We start from the raw sequence: 17,888 nt of genomic DNA, 5'->3' as shown, positions 1-17,888 counted from the left end.
AAGCACTGTGACCCGGACAAAGCGTACAAATCTACCTAAAGTCCAAAAGTCTACAGTTCCTCAGTTGAGACTGTAATAGCCTCTGACCGTTGACGTTCGTGTTCCAATCCAGTTGTAAGCTTGCGTGGCTTGCGGCATAACGCCATCACGATGATTGTCCTTTAGTTGGTGACATGTGACGGATATTTTCGGGTACTGCTCGGTTTAGACCATTTACAAATATATAATCTAGGCGTCAAAACAGATATTTTCTCTAAAAATAATAATAATAATAATAATAATCTGTTGAATTGAACACAAAGTCTGGTATGAGTTATGCTAGAACGTATTCTGTTATTACAGCAGATTAACTTGTTACATGTAGAACAAATATTCTATTAAATTAATATAGAAATTTTATTGTAGATATTATGTCGAATACAACACAATATATTATTACATAGTAGTAATATTATAACCGTATTGACATTCTCGCATCCCCCAGACTGGAGGCTCTAAGTTAAAATTAACAGATTATTTGATTTAGCGTTCATATACCGGTCGTCAACCAAAAATGGACGTCCCGGCTCAATAATCACATCAGCCATCAAGGAACTACGAAAGTATATTTAGTACGGAATTAAGACGGATTTATGCCAAGAGAACCAATCAACAGTTTTCAATGATGACACCAGAAGCGTTTCAGGCGATTGAACGGAATCAGTATCCAAATCGTGCACCACGAAATAAATCAAAACGTTTATCTAAGTTGTCAGAGATACTTATTGTTACCCATATTTACTTATAAGATAATGACACACTTTGTAAGAAACTTGGAGTGAAGATGTTTGATGAAATAACCTTGACACAACAGATTTTGCGGTAATAACTTACGACGTTGGTTGAAATCTGCGCATATACATTAAACACACAGAAGCAAATGCAACAAGGCTAGATGTGTACACGCCAAATGGATGGCCCTTCAGTACATTGCTAGCCAAGTATGGATAATCTATAATGTCAAAACTAACGCTATTCCTCGTCGTAAAGTGGACGTGACAGGGAACGGTTTTGGTCTTTGTACAAGTCCAGATAATATGTAGTATCAGGAGAGTGTGTATAGTTTCCTTAGAAACCAGCGAAGGGAGATATATTTTTGAGAGCCTTTGTTAGGAATGGTTTGTTTAAATTTGGCAGGTCGTCAACTTTTGCATGTAGTCGTATTCATATACATTCGAGAAACTGATCTGTTAAATTTAGCAGAAAGTCTGTTGTCTGGGCGATGCTCGAATGTATTATGTTATTTTAACTAAATACTGTGTTATATTACACATATATAATATGATGTTAATTTAATAGAATCGTTGTGTTGAATTAACAGAAGATAGGCATATGTATTATTTTTAACATAATAATCTGCTGGACTAACAGAATACATTCTAGCATCACTCAGACAACAGACTTTCCGTTAAATTTAACAGATTACTTGTTTAAGTGTACTAGAACAAGTATAAATCGTCCAAAACAGGGTACAATTTGTATCCATCGAAATACCTAGCCTGTATACATTGTTGATATATGGTTTCCCCGATCACACAGATTTTTTTTATATAAATGAACAGTTCAAGCTATTTATTAAGCCTATGAACAACGAGACATGCCATGAAAATAACAACCCTTGTGTGTAGCGGACCTGAAGAAAGATTTGTTACTGTAACGTTAAGAACAAATACATAAGCCAAGAGAGGCGCACGATTTGTACTCATCGCAATTCCGATATATTGTTGATGGTTTCCCCGAATTTCATATAGATGTTAGTAATCAGAAATTTAAGCAACTCAATGACCAACAAATGGGCATCTTGTGAATAGGAACCCTTGCACGTAGTGGAACTAAAAAGGCTTTGTTGTCTTTGACGTTGATGTAGCGGTGACCAGTTTTATTAAGTACCGAAAAAAAAAATAGTGATAAAACTCTATCAAATAAGTTTTTGTGAAAGATAGTAGTACAGAGATCTGAGAAATGCAAAGTGGATATGTCCATTCATACGGTACGTGAATACTGGAGAGATGTTGTGAGTTTTCAAGAATGCACATCCCATGCAGTGTACGGCTAATTTGTTTGCCTAGACACCACGGTAATTTTTCCAAAGTGGCTGTACGGTACCTCGGCGCCTGGGCCTACAGGTATTTTCCAACCTTGACACGCCATATTTTTTTTCTCTCTGGTTAGGCCTTAGAACATTTTTGTAAAAGAAAAAGAAAGTACAAGGTTTCCCTGTAAATTTAAACAGATTATTAATTTTGATCAGTGGACTGATTCGTGGCTAGTTGGACAGCCCTTATAGAGATAAACGGAATGTACGCTACGAAGTCTCGGTTGGGGAGATGTTGGAACTCTTTAGCGGTGAAGGTAAAAAAAGAGGTGCTTGTTTTAACTCGCGTGACAGTTGGCGGGTTTTTATTTCGTTAGCATTTTGATCCTTTTTTGTCGTTGCAATCTCAAACATTTGCATTTCACTTGCAAAAATTGATAATGACGACGTTTATCTACCCAGACGCCCGCAGAGACGAGAGGGTTGTGGAGGATTATCACGGAACGAAAGTATGTCTATAATAACGAAAGTGTGACTCGTAGTGTTGTTGTTGTGAAACTGTTCTGTCAATGGCAGACGACTGGAAGTAGAAAATCAATACACACACGACATCATGTGTCAGGTTGGCAAGAAATCACAAAGGGACAATAAAAACCCTTTGTTTCTCGATTGTTATCTCACCTGCTCGCACTATACACATATCTTTCCTAATCCCAGTGCGTTAAACGGCTCAAATTCCACGTGAATATCACCTCAGAGGGAAATGCCCAAAATCTATGAACTCCATTGCTTGCTTAGGTGCTAGCCATTTAAATCCTCTTCGTGAGCTGACGAAGATTCACAAACTGGCGTGCATGCATGTCATACTTGGCACAGGCACAAACCAGCTGTTTACGAGCGTATTACAAATTTACAGCAGAAGACACCATGGCAGATATTTGGTTGAAAAATGTGGACGTATAATTTTTTTAAATCCATGCATAGGCACAATCTAAAAGTTAAAATTTACATACACATGTCATATTTTAACTGCTTTTTCATGTCTACTTACATGAACTGATATGCAAATAAATTGTCGAAAAAGTCTGAAGACAATAGAAAACCAGAAGAAATAATGGATGAATTCAAATTACCACATTCACCCCTACTTTGTGGCCAGATATATGTGGTCACACTAAGTACATCCACAGTTCAGTTAATTATCAGCAAGAATTGTGTAACTATTTTTATTGTGTCCTGTTTCTACAGTTGCAGAATGTAACTCTCTGAATTGACCAACTCGAAGTGTTAGGAGAGTTACAGGAAATAACTGCTTCTAATGTGTCAGATCGAGAGTAAGCCACATTAACCGCATCTTCACACACGCATTAAATCTTCCCTATCGTAAACCTGTTCTGAGTCTTGCAGAACCAAAAACGATCCATGACAACTGCACAAACTCACAAAATAAATACATTTTCAGATGGTACACCCATGTCTACACCAGGTATTATTTCCCTTTAACAACCTTATTTTTTTTTTCTGCACTCACATCGATCACGAGACTTGCATGTACGATTGTCAGAACGAGATGGTGGCTACAGTGGGTGTGGTGTCTGAACATGTATTTATTTTGTGAATTTGTGAGGATGTCATGGATCATTTTTGGTTTGGCAAGACTCAGAACAGGTTTGTTGATTATGGGGACCACTCGGTTGACGTCAATTTATGTTTCGATTTAAGATGCGGTAAAGGTGGCTTACCATCGATCCGACACATTAGAAGGAGTTATTCCTTGTAACTCTCCCAACACTTCATGTTCCTTGATACAGAGTTATATTCCGCAACAACCCATTTCTACAGAGTGAAAACTAAAAAAATATGTCTATGGCAAATGTATAAATATTCAACAGTAGCGAAATCCCATGCACATATATAGGCAATCCTGCCTTTCGGTAACTTTTTATTTGTTATTACTTCTTTTTTCTTCTCTTTGTCTTGTTTTTTCCTTTGCAAAAATATTAGAGAGATTAGCTTTAAAAAATACCATACCATTGAAGGCCGATTCCCCAAAGCTATTTCTGACTGAAGTAAAAAATTCTACTTCCAGAACCAAAAAGTAAGCATTGTAAAGAGTCAGAAATGGCTTTGTGGAATCTGCTCCTGTTTAGAAAGATATGTGACTATAAATGGCAGAGCGTCAGGGTACACGATGGAGTTCATAGATTTTGGACATTTCCTTTAAAAGTGATATTCATGCGGAATTCGAGCCGCTCAATAGACTGTGATTAGGAAAAATATGTTTATAGTGTGAGCAGGTGCAATAACAATCGAGAAACAAAGGTTTTCTTTATTGCCAATTCGTGATTTCTTGCCAATGGTTTTTCACGCCTGTCCATATATATTAATGTTTGACAGACTAATAAAGGGAGAAAACTTTGAGTGCCTGTGATAGGGCCTGTGAGAGATACAAGTTCTTGGGAGTTTCGAGTGGGGGCCCTCGCGTATAAACAGGAAGATTAGAAAATGCTCCATTCGCTCAACGCTCATGCGCGAAGACCACGTATCGCAAGGGGTCCGTTTCATGCGCTCCTTGTCATGTCGTTCCATTTGCCACTGAAGGAGACGTCGGTGGAGTCGTGGCGTGTATTGTATGTACCGCCTTAACTCGTGCAACTTCCGGAACATTGAAACGTCACACTGTGTCCTGCGGTGGCCACTGTATCTGCCATCAGTGGCGCTCAGACAGACGAATGGAACGCACCCCAGGATTCTAACCCCAACTTCTGGTACGTGTGCGAGCGCCCCTACGCGGAACTCCCGAGAACTGGTACCTCTCATAGGCCCTAGAGACAGCACCTTACTCTTTACAGCAGCCTTTTATTGTGGTGTAGCTCTGTAGGGCTGAGCAGTTGTAAAGACTGGTTTGATGCATTGTTAGCTGCTGACCCCTTATCAAATTTTCATTGTGAAGAGCAGGTTCTTCAATGAATTGACGTCACTCTACCACATGACAGCAACCTTGTGTTAAAAAGTTCTTTAAACCCTCTGGGGCTGTGATTATGTTTATTATCACAGCTTTCCTTGAAAATCCCTGGCAAAAATGTTGTTATGCTAGGGATGGCCCAAAATCAACGTCAGATCAACATTCTATTTAAAAACCTGATGACATGGTAGTATGTCATGATGTTTGAGACAAAAGCTACCCCAGGCAGCGAAATTTGGCGCGAACGAAACCGTCGGTCGCGCAACGGTTACGTGCGGTGCAATTTGGCTAACCGGAAAATCGGTTAGGCCAACTGTCCAACGAGAACGTCCTTAGAGTCAGTGTGCATTACGTAAATACAGATAAACTGAACTGAACAGCTTTCATAATCACAACGCGGCCAGTATGGCAACGGGTCTAAAAATAGAAACATCGATTTCAGCCACAGCCAGCTGCCTGTGCTGGTCACGCACGAATGTAGGTCAGGTAGGGATCACTGAACCGGTACAAGTGCATGTCCAGCTGACTGCAGCACACGTGCTGCTGCCGATACACAAGTGAACGTGAAAATGCGCTACTCTGTTTGAATCATCCCACGATGTCGCAATGTCTGCAGTCATTGCTAATCCTAAAAAGTCGGACAACGTCAGTGTAAAAACTTTCAGTAGGTGGCCTTTCAAAGACGATTTTTCGGTAATCGAGTCAGATAACAATGGAGTTATCATTAAACTTCAGTGCAAAGTCTGTGCCAACTATTTCGCGCCCATTCGGCAGGAAACTTTTCGGCGACAAATTCGTGGATCCGTACTTTCAGGCATTGACTGGGCAAAACGAAAATTTGAAGCCGGCAACAGTCCCAGTACAAGCTCGGCAGGGGGAGGAGCTACAAGTACAATTGACATTGTGCTGAACTCGGCAAGTAAAGGACATTATGCACATTTGTTTGTGACTGCATTGGCTCTTACTATGAGAGAAAACTGCTTCACTGACTTCAATTGGCTGATAGAATTACAGCGCAGGAACGGAGTCATGTTTCTGTCTGGGAAAGACAATGAAAAGGCTTGCAAAGAATTTGTTACTTTTCTCGCGGAATCACTAAGATCAGACATAACCGAGATGTTGAGTAGGTCAAATTTTTTCGCTGGGTTAATCGACGGTTCGCAAGCCCGTAAAACTGGCGATGAGAAGGGACTGGTATTTGTCAAAGTGGTGGTGAGTGGAACTCCTGTTGAACTTTTACTGCAGTGCCAGCACATGACAGACTTTGGCGGTGAAACCGCTGCTGCTGTTAAGGACGCGTTCGATAGTGCATTTTTGACCACATTTCAGGTACCTGTCGCGAAATACGCAAACGCTTAATAAGTATTTTTGCTGATGGTGCCAGCGTAAACATGGGCGGACTGACGGGTGCCTGCACGCAAATCAAAGCTGAATATGGCAGAGAATGGATGTTGTTAATCCACTGCACAAATCACCGGTTGGAATTGGCAATGAAGGACGCTTTTCGTGCCGATCAAGCTTTCAGCGATATAGATGAGATGATGTGCCAGATCTATTACATGTTTCGGAACAGTGGGAAGGCAAAGCAATTACTCAGGGAAATTGCAGCTAGTATTGGTGTCACCTGTGTTAGTTTTGTTAAAGCCTCGGGCACCAGATTTCAAAACCACAAGTGCAGAGCCGCAAAGGCCATGGTAATTAACTTTCTGCCTCTCTGCATTTATGCTGAAAACATGGTAGAAAACCGCCGCGTATGCACCCGACACAGCCGCTAAGCTCCGAGGATATCTAAGGAAGTTCCTGTACTATTCCTACCTCGCTTCCCTGCTTTTCTACAGACAAACCCTCCTGGCAACGGCGCATCTCTCTTTCGTCATGCAAACAAAATCATCCCTGATAACAGATGTGCAGGACTGTATCGAGAGTACAAAAGAAAGGCTTCAAGAGCTCACCCAGTCAGACGTTGAATTGCCGTTTGACTGCACAGAAAACGACGACTGTCACAATCACGGCCCGTGGTACAAACTTACCTGCTTCTACAGCGCTGAAGGACAAAGAAAAAATGACCGAAAAACAACGGAAACGTAGTGGCAAGAGAACTCTCATGTACCAACAAGAATATGTGCTGACAGATGTTCAACGAGGAAAACAGGCAGTGAGACGAATAAAGGAGCGACTGTTGCCTGCAATTCAAGCAGCTATTGGCATTCGATTCGAGTCTTTCTTTGACCATAATGCTGTGTTCAGTGCAATGTTAATCACAGATCACACTACCTGGGACTACGATGACGAGAACTTCGGCAGGGATAAAATATCAAAACTGGCTGAACACTTCGAAACGCCGCTTTCACAACACGGGTTTCTTCTGGACTTGGCGCTGAACGAGTTCTCGCAGCTCAAAAAGATTGTGAAGCAGAAATACAAGTCATTCAAAAACAAAATCGGCCTTTGGGAGACAATCTTCACTCACTACAGCAACAAATTCCCTCATTTCCTGCTGCTGGTGGAGCTGTGTCTGACAATTGCATACTCCTCAGCCACAGTCGAACGTTGCTTCAGCACAACGCGACGCATCTTAACCGACTGTCGAACGCGCCTCCAGAAAACTACGCTGAATGATCTCCTCTTTATCCACACAAACGTTCCAGTCCTGACCAGTCTGGATTCCGGTTACGAGGAGAAACTGGTTTCTAAGGCTGTTGAAAAATACATGACAGCCTGCAGCGTGCGACGACACTGCGGGAAGAGGCGACGCGATGTTAGTCACGGAGAGGGGTCCGACGACACTTTTCTGCCAGTTCCATTTCAGCCGGTGAACGAATTGCTTCAGCCGGACTCGCATTTGGACATCTCTGAAGATTCAACTGAGTCTGATTCCTCGGACGGGAATTCCTTAGATGATGACTTCAGTGATATTGCCAACAGTGAAGTAGGAGAAAACTGTCCTACTGAGAACTAAGAACTGCCCTCCTGTATGCTGGACCCATTAGTTCAACTCTTTGCTAATTACAAAGTGAATATAAATGTATGTTTTTGTTGATTACAGCCGTTTAACAGACCAATATAAGCTTTCACGCCAATAAAAAATGATAAAAGATGTTTCCAAAGGCGGGAGATTACAGGACATTGAGTATTGACAAAAGGGACAGATTATGCAACTTGCATATACACTCAGCGAGAGACTGATACCTACTGTAAAACTGATTTGCTGCGGATGTCTGATGGTGTTTGACATGTCGCCTCCTTTTCATCCTATCAGCAGGCCTACAGGCACGTGTACCTTATTGTGAGACCGATGTTTTGCAGGACGTGCGATTTTATATACAAGTATTTGTTTAAATAGGAGCATGCATTTTTTTTTCTTTTAGTGTTTGAAGTTTCACCTGTTTCGTGATACTACATGCATTGGATTTTTCGCCGTTCAAACGTTGTGCAACATGCTCAGTTAGTGTTCAGTTTTGAGAATGTTCTTCCCATTAAAAGAGCCAACTGTGTTCAAAATCTGGTATTTGAATTTGATAGCGTTTACTGTCAGCAGTCTGTTTACTTTGTTCTTAATAACATGCACATGGAAATGTAATCATTCATATATGCTTTACAGGCTTTGAGATAATACTCAAATTATTTATTTTGACTTATCTTTTCACGATCACGCAAGTAAATAAAACAAGGTTACCTTTTCATGTATCTGTAGTTTAACTGCTACTCGAGCCCAAATTAGTCGAGTCTACCGTACAGATTGATGGAACCCTTACGGGACCTCACCGGCTGCGTTCTGATTTAGAGCACAGGCCTGTGACGCATAGGCCTGTGACGTCAAGGTCTCTCCCGGCCCTGTAGCGAGTATATATATATATATATATATATATATATATATATCACTGTGGTAAGACTCACACCACGTGCGTTGGAAACTGCGTTAATTATCAGTAATCAGGGATACCAAACTCGCTCCCCAATACCGTAATGACACTTACTGGAAGTACTTAATGTTGGACTGGGCATATTGCAAACATATAAGCCTGTATAACGGAATTTCACGTAAAAATGTGCCACAGGAGTCAAGTACCAACCAGGCGACACACAACGTTGAAACACCGTGTGAGTGTAAAATTTCTCTTTCTTTTGTTCACCAACCTTACGGTATGAGCTGCTAGATATAGAAAAGAAAAACAAACATAACATTGAGCTGAATACTTTTATTAATGATCTATAATGATGCCTGAAACATAAACATGCGTGGCGTAACCGAATGATCGGTTAGGCGAGGCAGAAAAGATGTAACCGATTTCTGGGTTTCGCCGGCAGGCCAAATTTCGCTGCCTGCTACCCTAATATTAGTTTGTGAACAGGTCCTCAGCTTTAAGTTGGACATAAGACACTTATGTTCCTTACCTTTTTATCTGTCAATTTATCACATGCACAAAGTCAATCTGTTATTTCCCAGTCCGCATGGCCAAAGATTCCTTGGTGATGCTCAAGGTGACCTACTTTACTGACAGCCTTGCAATGGGCAGGTATCTGCATCAGATTTTTAAAAAGAAGGGCACACTGGTATTGATTTGGGGCCATCCTTGGCCAGAACAAAATTTGGCCAATCAGAACAATCTTGGAAAAGAATTGTCTCCAAAAGATCCGTGTACCACTTAGGCAATACCTACTTTATTTTGTGATTTACGATCAAGCCAACACCAAAAAATCCAAAAGTGCAATAAAAATCAAATTGAAATCCACCTTTTTATTGTTTGACTGTCTAGGTTGCTGATCCGTACCGCTGGGTGGAAAACCCAGAGAGTGAGGAAACAAAAGCCTTCGTCGATGCTCAGAATGACGTAACTACACCTTTCCTGAACAGATGTGAATTCAAGCAGAAATTACATGACAGGTTAGTCAATTGACTTGAACATAAGCTACAGACGGCACTTGGAGTTTGGTATTAGGTCCTTTACTATTTGAAAAGCTTCAAAGCTTGCATATATGACTTTCATTTGCATTGCTTTTTTCATAAAAGTTCATAAATCTTGTTCTTTAGTCAGCAGATTTTCCCTTTTTCATTGTTCAGCAGAGTTTCCCTTCTTCAGAGCTGCAGCTGATTTCTTCTAGCTTTCCGTTGTGCTTTTTATTTATTTGATTAGTGTTTTATGCTGCACTCAAGAATACTTCACTTATATGAAGGCTGCCGACATTATGGTGGGTGGAAACTGAGCAGAACCCACAACTGTCTACATATTGCTGAAAGACCTCTCCTGTATGGCCGGAGAGGAAGCCAGCATGAGCTGGGCGTGAACTCACAGTGACCGTATTGGTGAGGGACTCCTGGGTCATTGCGCCAGGCTCTTATGCTAACCACCTGGGCTGTTTAGGCTCCCTTGTGTATTTTAGAGAAACTCTTAATGAGAAACCACTATGAGAGCAATAACCTCCATCACAGCTACAAATTCCCACACTAATTGACAAGGGATATTACTCAAGATTTCTGTCCTGTACTTAAGTGGTGTAGAATAGTTCAGAATGTTCTTTGATCTGTATTCCAGTCTGAATCACTACCAAAATTTAATTGATTGGTCATAAGCCTAAGGCCAACGAGTGCACAAAATTCTTGACTTTTTATCTTTAAACATTCATTATATGAGTGAGAGAGTGAGTGAGAGAGAGAGAGACCATCCCATTCAGTTGGTGGAGCATCCACTTTGGGTGCAGTATATCATTTCTAGGTCGGGTCACACCTAAGACGTTAAAAGAGGAAGCTGTAGATTCCTCACTTGGCGTTCAGCATTAAGGGGATAGTGCCATGACTGGTTTACCGGTATCAGTATGATGGCTCTGGTAGGGCGGCTTACTTACCTTCGGTAATTCGTCTCAGTGAAGCAGCACTTGACAGAAGAGCAGTGGAAATCCGTCCTGCAACAAGGAGGCACATTGTACATCATGATGTATATGACTAAAAAATGGGTAAGTACAATGTTTGAACGCCAAGCACTCACTGACTCACTCTCTGATTTAATGAGTGTAGCATCAGGTTTGTGCACGTTCGACAGTGTATTCAGGTATATCATTTTGTTCTGCCTATTACCAATTGCTGTCAAAATTGTATGATGTAAAGTAACTATAAGGCTGAAGACTAATTAAAATAATTGATTAAACATTATTAATCAATACATGCACCTTATGCTACAGAATCAAAGAAGTATGGGACTACCCTAAGTATGGCTGTCCATTCAAGAGGGGAGACAACTATTACTACTTCCACAACAGTGGCCTTCAGAATCAAAGGTGAGGAAAACCAAAACAAGAAAAAGACTATTCAAGGAAATTTGGCATTTTACGAGCCAAATGATATGCGGTTTGTCTGTTGTGCTGCTCTCTAGGCTCGCATTAAATCACTGCCACCACTAGACAAGCTTGACCTTTGGACAGAGTGTGCATGCTCTGTGAGTAGTATGGTTGGTTCCTATAAAGGATCTGGTATGGTAAGGTGGGGTATTGGGCCCCAGTGCCAAAAATTGTGCACCTCAAGAAGCGAAACTAACTATAGCTGTGACAGATGCTGACACACTCGTAAGACTATTTCTTTTTATGGGTCTATTGGTGAGAATCACCAGAGGCCCATTATAGAGGCATGAAAACATGTGAAGAAATTGCCTGTAGTAGTTTCACCCAGGTACGACATATTAATGCGCCTCATGAAATAGACCGTGTGTTATGGTGAAATATTAGCTTCCTTTTATGAGCTTCTTCATTGTTTTGTTGGGATTTATGTTATGATTATGCATTGAATACAAATTTTAATTATATTTTTGAGTCATGCATTGATTTAGTATTCGTTTACTTTCATGTCACGAAAGGTTATCGAAAGCGCTGCGCATTTTGAGGATTGTGACAGTAAATGTCACATACCAGTCGCAGGCGGTATTTTGATTGCCTGTGATAGCGTATATAACGAAAAATTTACACCATGTAAGGTAGCCTACGTTCATGTATTGAACAGTTACTAATGATATTTAGGCTTACCTTTTTCGGTTACCAAAATGGTGAAAATAAAGAATATGGAAGTCATCAGACGGCAACCCCAGTGCTACAGATAAGGGGCGTGGAGGCATAAATGTACTTAAAAATTAGGTGATATGTTTCTAAAATTAAAACAGAGCCTACTGAATAAGCTTAATGATTTGTGTGTACACCTAAATTCCTGATCAGGCCATAGTGTACATGCGAGATTTAAAGCAAACAGTCTGTTAAAATCGAAAGTAGATCTCCAAAGTAGTTTACGTTCGCGATGCTCTCCACGACGTGTTAGTTTTCAGAAACTGAAGGGTACAGCAAAGGCTTATGTACCACTACCCCCAGTCACGGAGAATGACTGCTGTGGTATTTGTATTTGTGACATTCTCCAGTGTTTGCCATGAAGAAGATGTAGCAAAAAAAACGGTCTTTTGGGCGCTACTATACTGAAAGTTCTGCTACTGTACTGCATTAAATCATCCTAATGTTGCTCTCAATAGATGGTTTGAATTCTTCACCGAACGTCAGCTATTTGTGGGGTGTTAAAGTGGGTTGAGGGTCCAGTTTCCAACGTCTACATGTATCGATGATTTCTGAGGAGAGAAGTTAATGCAATGAAATACAATGATTACGAGAACAGCTAGTGTTCAGAAACACTTTACATTTATACTATATACTGCCAATATATAAAGCACAAATAATAAATTTTTGTGTTCTAATGTAGGCTTACATTTTGATGTTTTGATCCCAAATCAGCAGTTGTTCGTGTATAGACAAATGTTTTGACAGGTGAAACAAAATTACCATTAGGTTGCATTAGGCAAGTTACCATAGAATGAAATAATACTGCAACTCCTTATATCAAAACAATATGAAAAGATGAACCTGTCAGTGAGTGAGTTATTGAAATAAACCCAGTTGAGGTGTAATAAATAAATGTAAGCCTGTGAGCGTCTTTCAGATTCGTTCCTCATTTTTAAAGCTGAAATAATTAATTAATTCAAGAATGTTATGACAAGTCGTAATTCTAGCCAATTGACATGTACCTGCATATACTTGGAGTCCTGTATGTAACTACAGGAATCTCTGTACCAGTAGATCTATGTAGGCCTATACATGTATGCACATTTATGCACCAAGTCTTTCTATTTTCTCATCCCCCTTCACTCAGTCCACTTCACAATTTCCAGGTGTATAGCTGGGCATCCAAAATAGTGAAGTGTTGAGTACTTTTTTAAATGTGTACTGCAGTAGGCTTACCGAGTTCTACCACTCCTGGAAAAATAGGGATACCACACTACCTCTGAAAACTATCTGTAGCACTGCTTGACCCCTTGAGGTACTGCCCACTAGTTGATCTTTCTAATTGCGTGAATGCCAACAAACTTATTATACAAAGTTTCTCACTGTGTGTTTATCTGTTAAATCGCGGAATGAGCTGTTAATTATGTTTGCTTTATGTGATGAACATTTGGATATAATCCTGAAGAGATTGAAAAAAGATTGACAGATTGTATATGTATTTTATGTGTCCTTGCTGTATTTGTACATGTATTTTATGTGTCCTTGCCGTTTTTGTACATGTATTTTATGTGTCCTTGCCATATTTCTACATGTATTTTATGTGTCTTTGCAATATTTGTACTATTGAAATACAACTATACAGTGTAAGTACGAAAACATGTATTGTGTTACGATATGTGGCCTTGATATGTTGCCATGTCTGTTTCCCCATACGGCAGTCATTGGTGGATTCAAGTGGGGTTAAGCATGTTGCCAAAGAAAAAAAGCCCACAAACATTTGAACTCTTCCTCAAGGTAAAACCTGTTCTCCTGAGTGACTTAGTTAGTTCACTGTACTATGAAGGATGCCTGACAGACTATGGCAGAAATATGGATTTTAAAGTTTGCCAAACTATGACAAAACTGATCACATTATAAAGTTTATTTTTACCTAAGAAGACAAACGTTAACCAAAACAAAACTTTAACAGCATGTAGAAATACGTGCAGGAAAGTTTCAGTAAAGATATTTTTCGGACTAACTTCAATCTTCATACTATATATATAAAACACAGTGCCTCATTTGATCGAAAAATTGGCGTTTTTGATCGAGAGTGCATTTTTGGAGGGTTACTACTATGCAACCATCTCTTTTATGGCCATACAACTTTCAGGAGTGCTTTGAACAACTTTTGTACTTCTGGTTAGGAAATTTACACAACTGTGCTAAAATTTTGAAAATTGCACTTTCTTAGCGTACCTCTCTGGGGCCGATTCTCAACCTTACTGTACCAGGTCCTTTGAGGTGGAAGAAAATTGCACATCAAATACATGTAGACTATCCACTGTGGTACTGTAATCCTTCAACCTTTTCACACCTTCGCAGGCTGTTTATTTAACCATATTCTGAAGGCATTAACCTGTGTACAGGTTATGCTTTTTATGAAACCCTGAAATGGCCAACCAAACCAGTGTAGTTTTGTCACAAAAATCAAATTTAAAATTGTGCTGAAAGTTGCTCTTTCATATGCCAAAAAAGGTTTATGAAATAGGGTATTCTTTTTTTTTATCAATAAAAAAAACCCAAATAAGATGATGAAATTTCAACTTTCTATTCTTTCTGTTTGTTTCTAGTGTGATGTATGTCCAGGACACTTTAGACGGAGAACCAAGGGTGTTTTTGGACCCAAACAGTCTGTCTGAAGACGGAACCATAGCTCTGAGAGGACAGGCATTTTCTGAAGATGGCAAATACTATGCCTATGGACTGAGTAACAGTGGATCTGATTGGGTAACAATAAAGGTAAGTGTGAGAAAATTGATACACAAGACTCCTGTATGCTTTGTGTTCAGTATAGGTTTGTAATTTGAAGAAACAAAGATTTCCTTTCTACCACCTTTTATTGTTTTCCACTTGTAAGACCTGTTTGTCTGCGGTCGAATCACCTGCGAGACTATCTTACGTTGTCGGGTGGACACGTGACTGGCTTTTGGGGAAACAAGTGTTAAATATATGCTGGACAAAGAACGCAAATGCTCTGCTGGGTTTTCACAAGTGCCACAGCCTGAGAATTTATTATTTAAGACAGAGGTAATCAGTATGAGAGTAGGGGTATCTGTAAATATGTTCCTTTCCCTTCCTTCCTTCCTTCTGAGTTTGGATAGTTTCACAAGGGGAAGCAGCCTGGAGGGTAACGTCTGGCAGTCAAGACGGTACAGCACCTGGGTGAAATGTATGAATGAAGACTGGCTGTGATCTTGGTAAAACACGTCTTGACTGCTCGGCTGTCTTGGAGGGAATGGGGAGAGCTACTAGAGCTTTCAAGTATTAATGAGTAAATAATTTAGAACTTAGCTTTTAAAGACTTAATAGAAGTGCCATATGATCATAACAGGTAAATTAAACAAGTTAAGGTGTTGGACGTGATTATTAACCCAATTATATAATAGACATGTTCCATTGTGTCCACATGTATACACAGTGACCTGTACACATACATGTAGGTCAAGGTAGGTTGAAGTTGAGAGGTCAGCCTGACAGTCAGACCATAATGCATGTAACGTTTAAGCATGGCATCTAGAAACCAAGTGACATCATGCTAACAATGATTGCAATATAGTCAATACTAGAGAGGCCAAGGGTCACAGGGTTACCGGTATCCTGTTTAAGAGAGGCATCTAAACATAATGTCGAGTACGTTGCCAGGCTTATAAGGGGCCAGGCTCGCATTAGAAATTTAGATGACTCAGTGTATCCATATGATGGGTACAAATGCATTTTATGATGCCAGGTCATATCTCATATATAACAAGACATACTGGTCTATGCCAGCTGACCTTCACCTCCAACCAAAACATAACATTCGTAAGTTACTCTTTTGATCATTTAACATACAGGTTACAAATCAATAGTGTAGACTACTGCATGCAATAATAATCTGAGCGGTACATTTTTATGCTAGGGGCTGTATACATATTGTACAACCCAGAACAGTTACCGCATGAGGAACAATGATACAGGTCACGCAGGGTATTTTGATAATATCTATAAACTAAATACAATATTACCATGCGATAGCCTATATGCATATTAGCTGTATATACAAAGTTAATATCTATATATATATATGTGTATCTATCAACAATAATAACAAATGCTTACTGACTGGCCATAGAGAACATGAACACTGGACTCAAAATGTCAAAGTCCAAAAGCATGATAAATTCCAGTATATGTGCATCTGCAGTGATATGTAATTTCTGAGGACTGTGTTGTGTTAAGACAATCACAGGCATAACTAAATACAAAAACTCAGAACAGTTACAAGTGGTTGCTGTTGTAACAAGTTTTCATTTGGCCTGCGTACTGCTGGTGCAGCCATCTTGTTTAGCCACTTGATAAAGGCTGGGCTGATAGGATGAGATTAACCAGCAGGGGTCATCAGGGGCAATAGATGCCAAGGAGAAATTAATCCCTTCCAGATGTGCTGCCACCTTGCTTACATACACTGGGGTAATACACATGTCTGTAGCTACTGGAGGCTGGCATGGTCAGCTCAAACAAAGGAATTAAGCTTGACCATGTGTTAACCAGTGTAAAAGGAACTATCTGTTCTGGAAGTTGGGAGATCAAGTTAAGTTTAGGCAAAAGCTAGTAGTTGATACATATAATCCTTAAATTTCAGATTAATTTAAGTAAACAGTGGTCACTTTTTAAAACTAGTGAACTTAAGCGGATTAATGGTTCCAATGTGGAGGTTTATCCCAAACTAACACAGCTAATCAGGAATTTTCACTGTAAACAGGTTGATGGGAGAAGCAGTTATCCCACCTGTTTCTTAGTGTAAATTCCTGAAAGCTATTCAGCCAATCCTTTTAGAATGTGTGTATCTCTTTGCAGAGATCACACTAACTTGTGAATGGCTAACCAAAGTAATAACTTAAATTACTCAAAAAGATGTGCATAATATATCCTATATGGCACAGTCAGATAATTGCATATGTGACAACAATTACATATATCAATTTATGGAAGTGTTCTGAGACCACAAGGGTTAAATTCTTACCTGGGTGAAATGTATGAATGAAGACTGGCTGTGATCTTGGTAAAACACGTCTTGACTGCTCGGCTGTCTTGGAGGGAATGGGGCTAAAACAAAGGGCCACATGGCAAGGCTGGGGTGTGGAGGTCATGTGACCTCCCACCCCCTCTCAGGCCATGGGCACTCCCCCACAAGCATAAGGCTTGGTTACTGATGTGACTAGCTTACTGGTGAACACCCAGGGCAGATCTGGCCTGGAGATTTGGGCAGATCTGACCTGGGGGTTTACACTCTGTTGATTTTTTCTCCCTCCCATTGTACCACATTTTACACTTTTCGAAATTTGGACTAGTTAATTTTCTTTGTCTTTCAGTGCTACACTGTAAGAATGTCTGATGTGGCTGAAATATTGCAGGCTTGGCATAATTATTAATTCATTCATTCTGTAAACGTGCATTAAGTATCCAGTTTACATGTATATGAGTGTGTGTCTTGATATTCCCCATAATTACAAAGGTGTTTGGAACATCTGAGTCCTAGTGGTTTAATGGCATGCTGATGCAGCACAAAGACCCAGTAGCCTCTCACCAATGCGGTCGCTATAAGTTCAAGTCCAGCTCATGCTGGCTTCAACTCTGGTCATATGCAGGAAGGTCTGCCAGCAACCTGCAGATGATCATGGGTGCACAATTTCCTGCCACCATAATGCTGGCTGCCATCATGTAAATGAAATATTCTTGAGTACAGTGTAAAACTCCAATCAGATAGAGAAATAAGTGCAAAAGGGGTTTTGTACATATGTA

The 17,888-nt window shown here is 40.1% G+C and overlaps 1 protein-coding gene across 1 annotated transcript in view; it reads left to right on the top strand.

Annotated features, from left to right (window-relative positions):
- Window positions 1-2,396: 2,396 nt before the first annotated feature.
- Window positions 2,397-17,888, top strand: part of LOC135463568 (prolyl endopeptidase-like) — a 31,593-nt gene continuing 16,101 nt past the window's right edge. The window contains exons 1-4 of the mRNA XM_064740868.1: window positions 2,397-2,583; window positions 9,797-9,924; window positions 11,217-11,312; window positions 14,678-14,846. Of these exons, the coding sequence (XP_064596938.1) occupies window positions 2,515-2,583; window positions 9,797-9,924; window positions 11,217-11,312; window positions 14,678-14,846 (462 nt within the window). The 5' untranslated portion in view covers window positions 2,397-2,514. The remainder of the gene's footprint in view (window positions 2,584-9,796; window positions 9,925-11,216; window positions 11,313-14,677; window positions 14,847-17,888) is intronic.

Source organism: Liolophura sinensis, chromosome 3 (genome assembly GCF_032854445.1).
Source record: "Liolophura sinensis isolate JHLJ2023 chromosome 3, CUHK_Ljap_v2, whole genome shotgun sequence".
Taxonomy (NCBI): domain Eukaryota; kingdom Metazoa; phylum Mollusca; class Polyplacophora; order Chitonida; family Chitonidae; genus Liolophura; species Liolophura sinensis.
The sequence above is the reverse complement of the archived record's forward strand: the minus strand, read 5'-3'. Positions and strand labels throughout refer to the sequence as shown.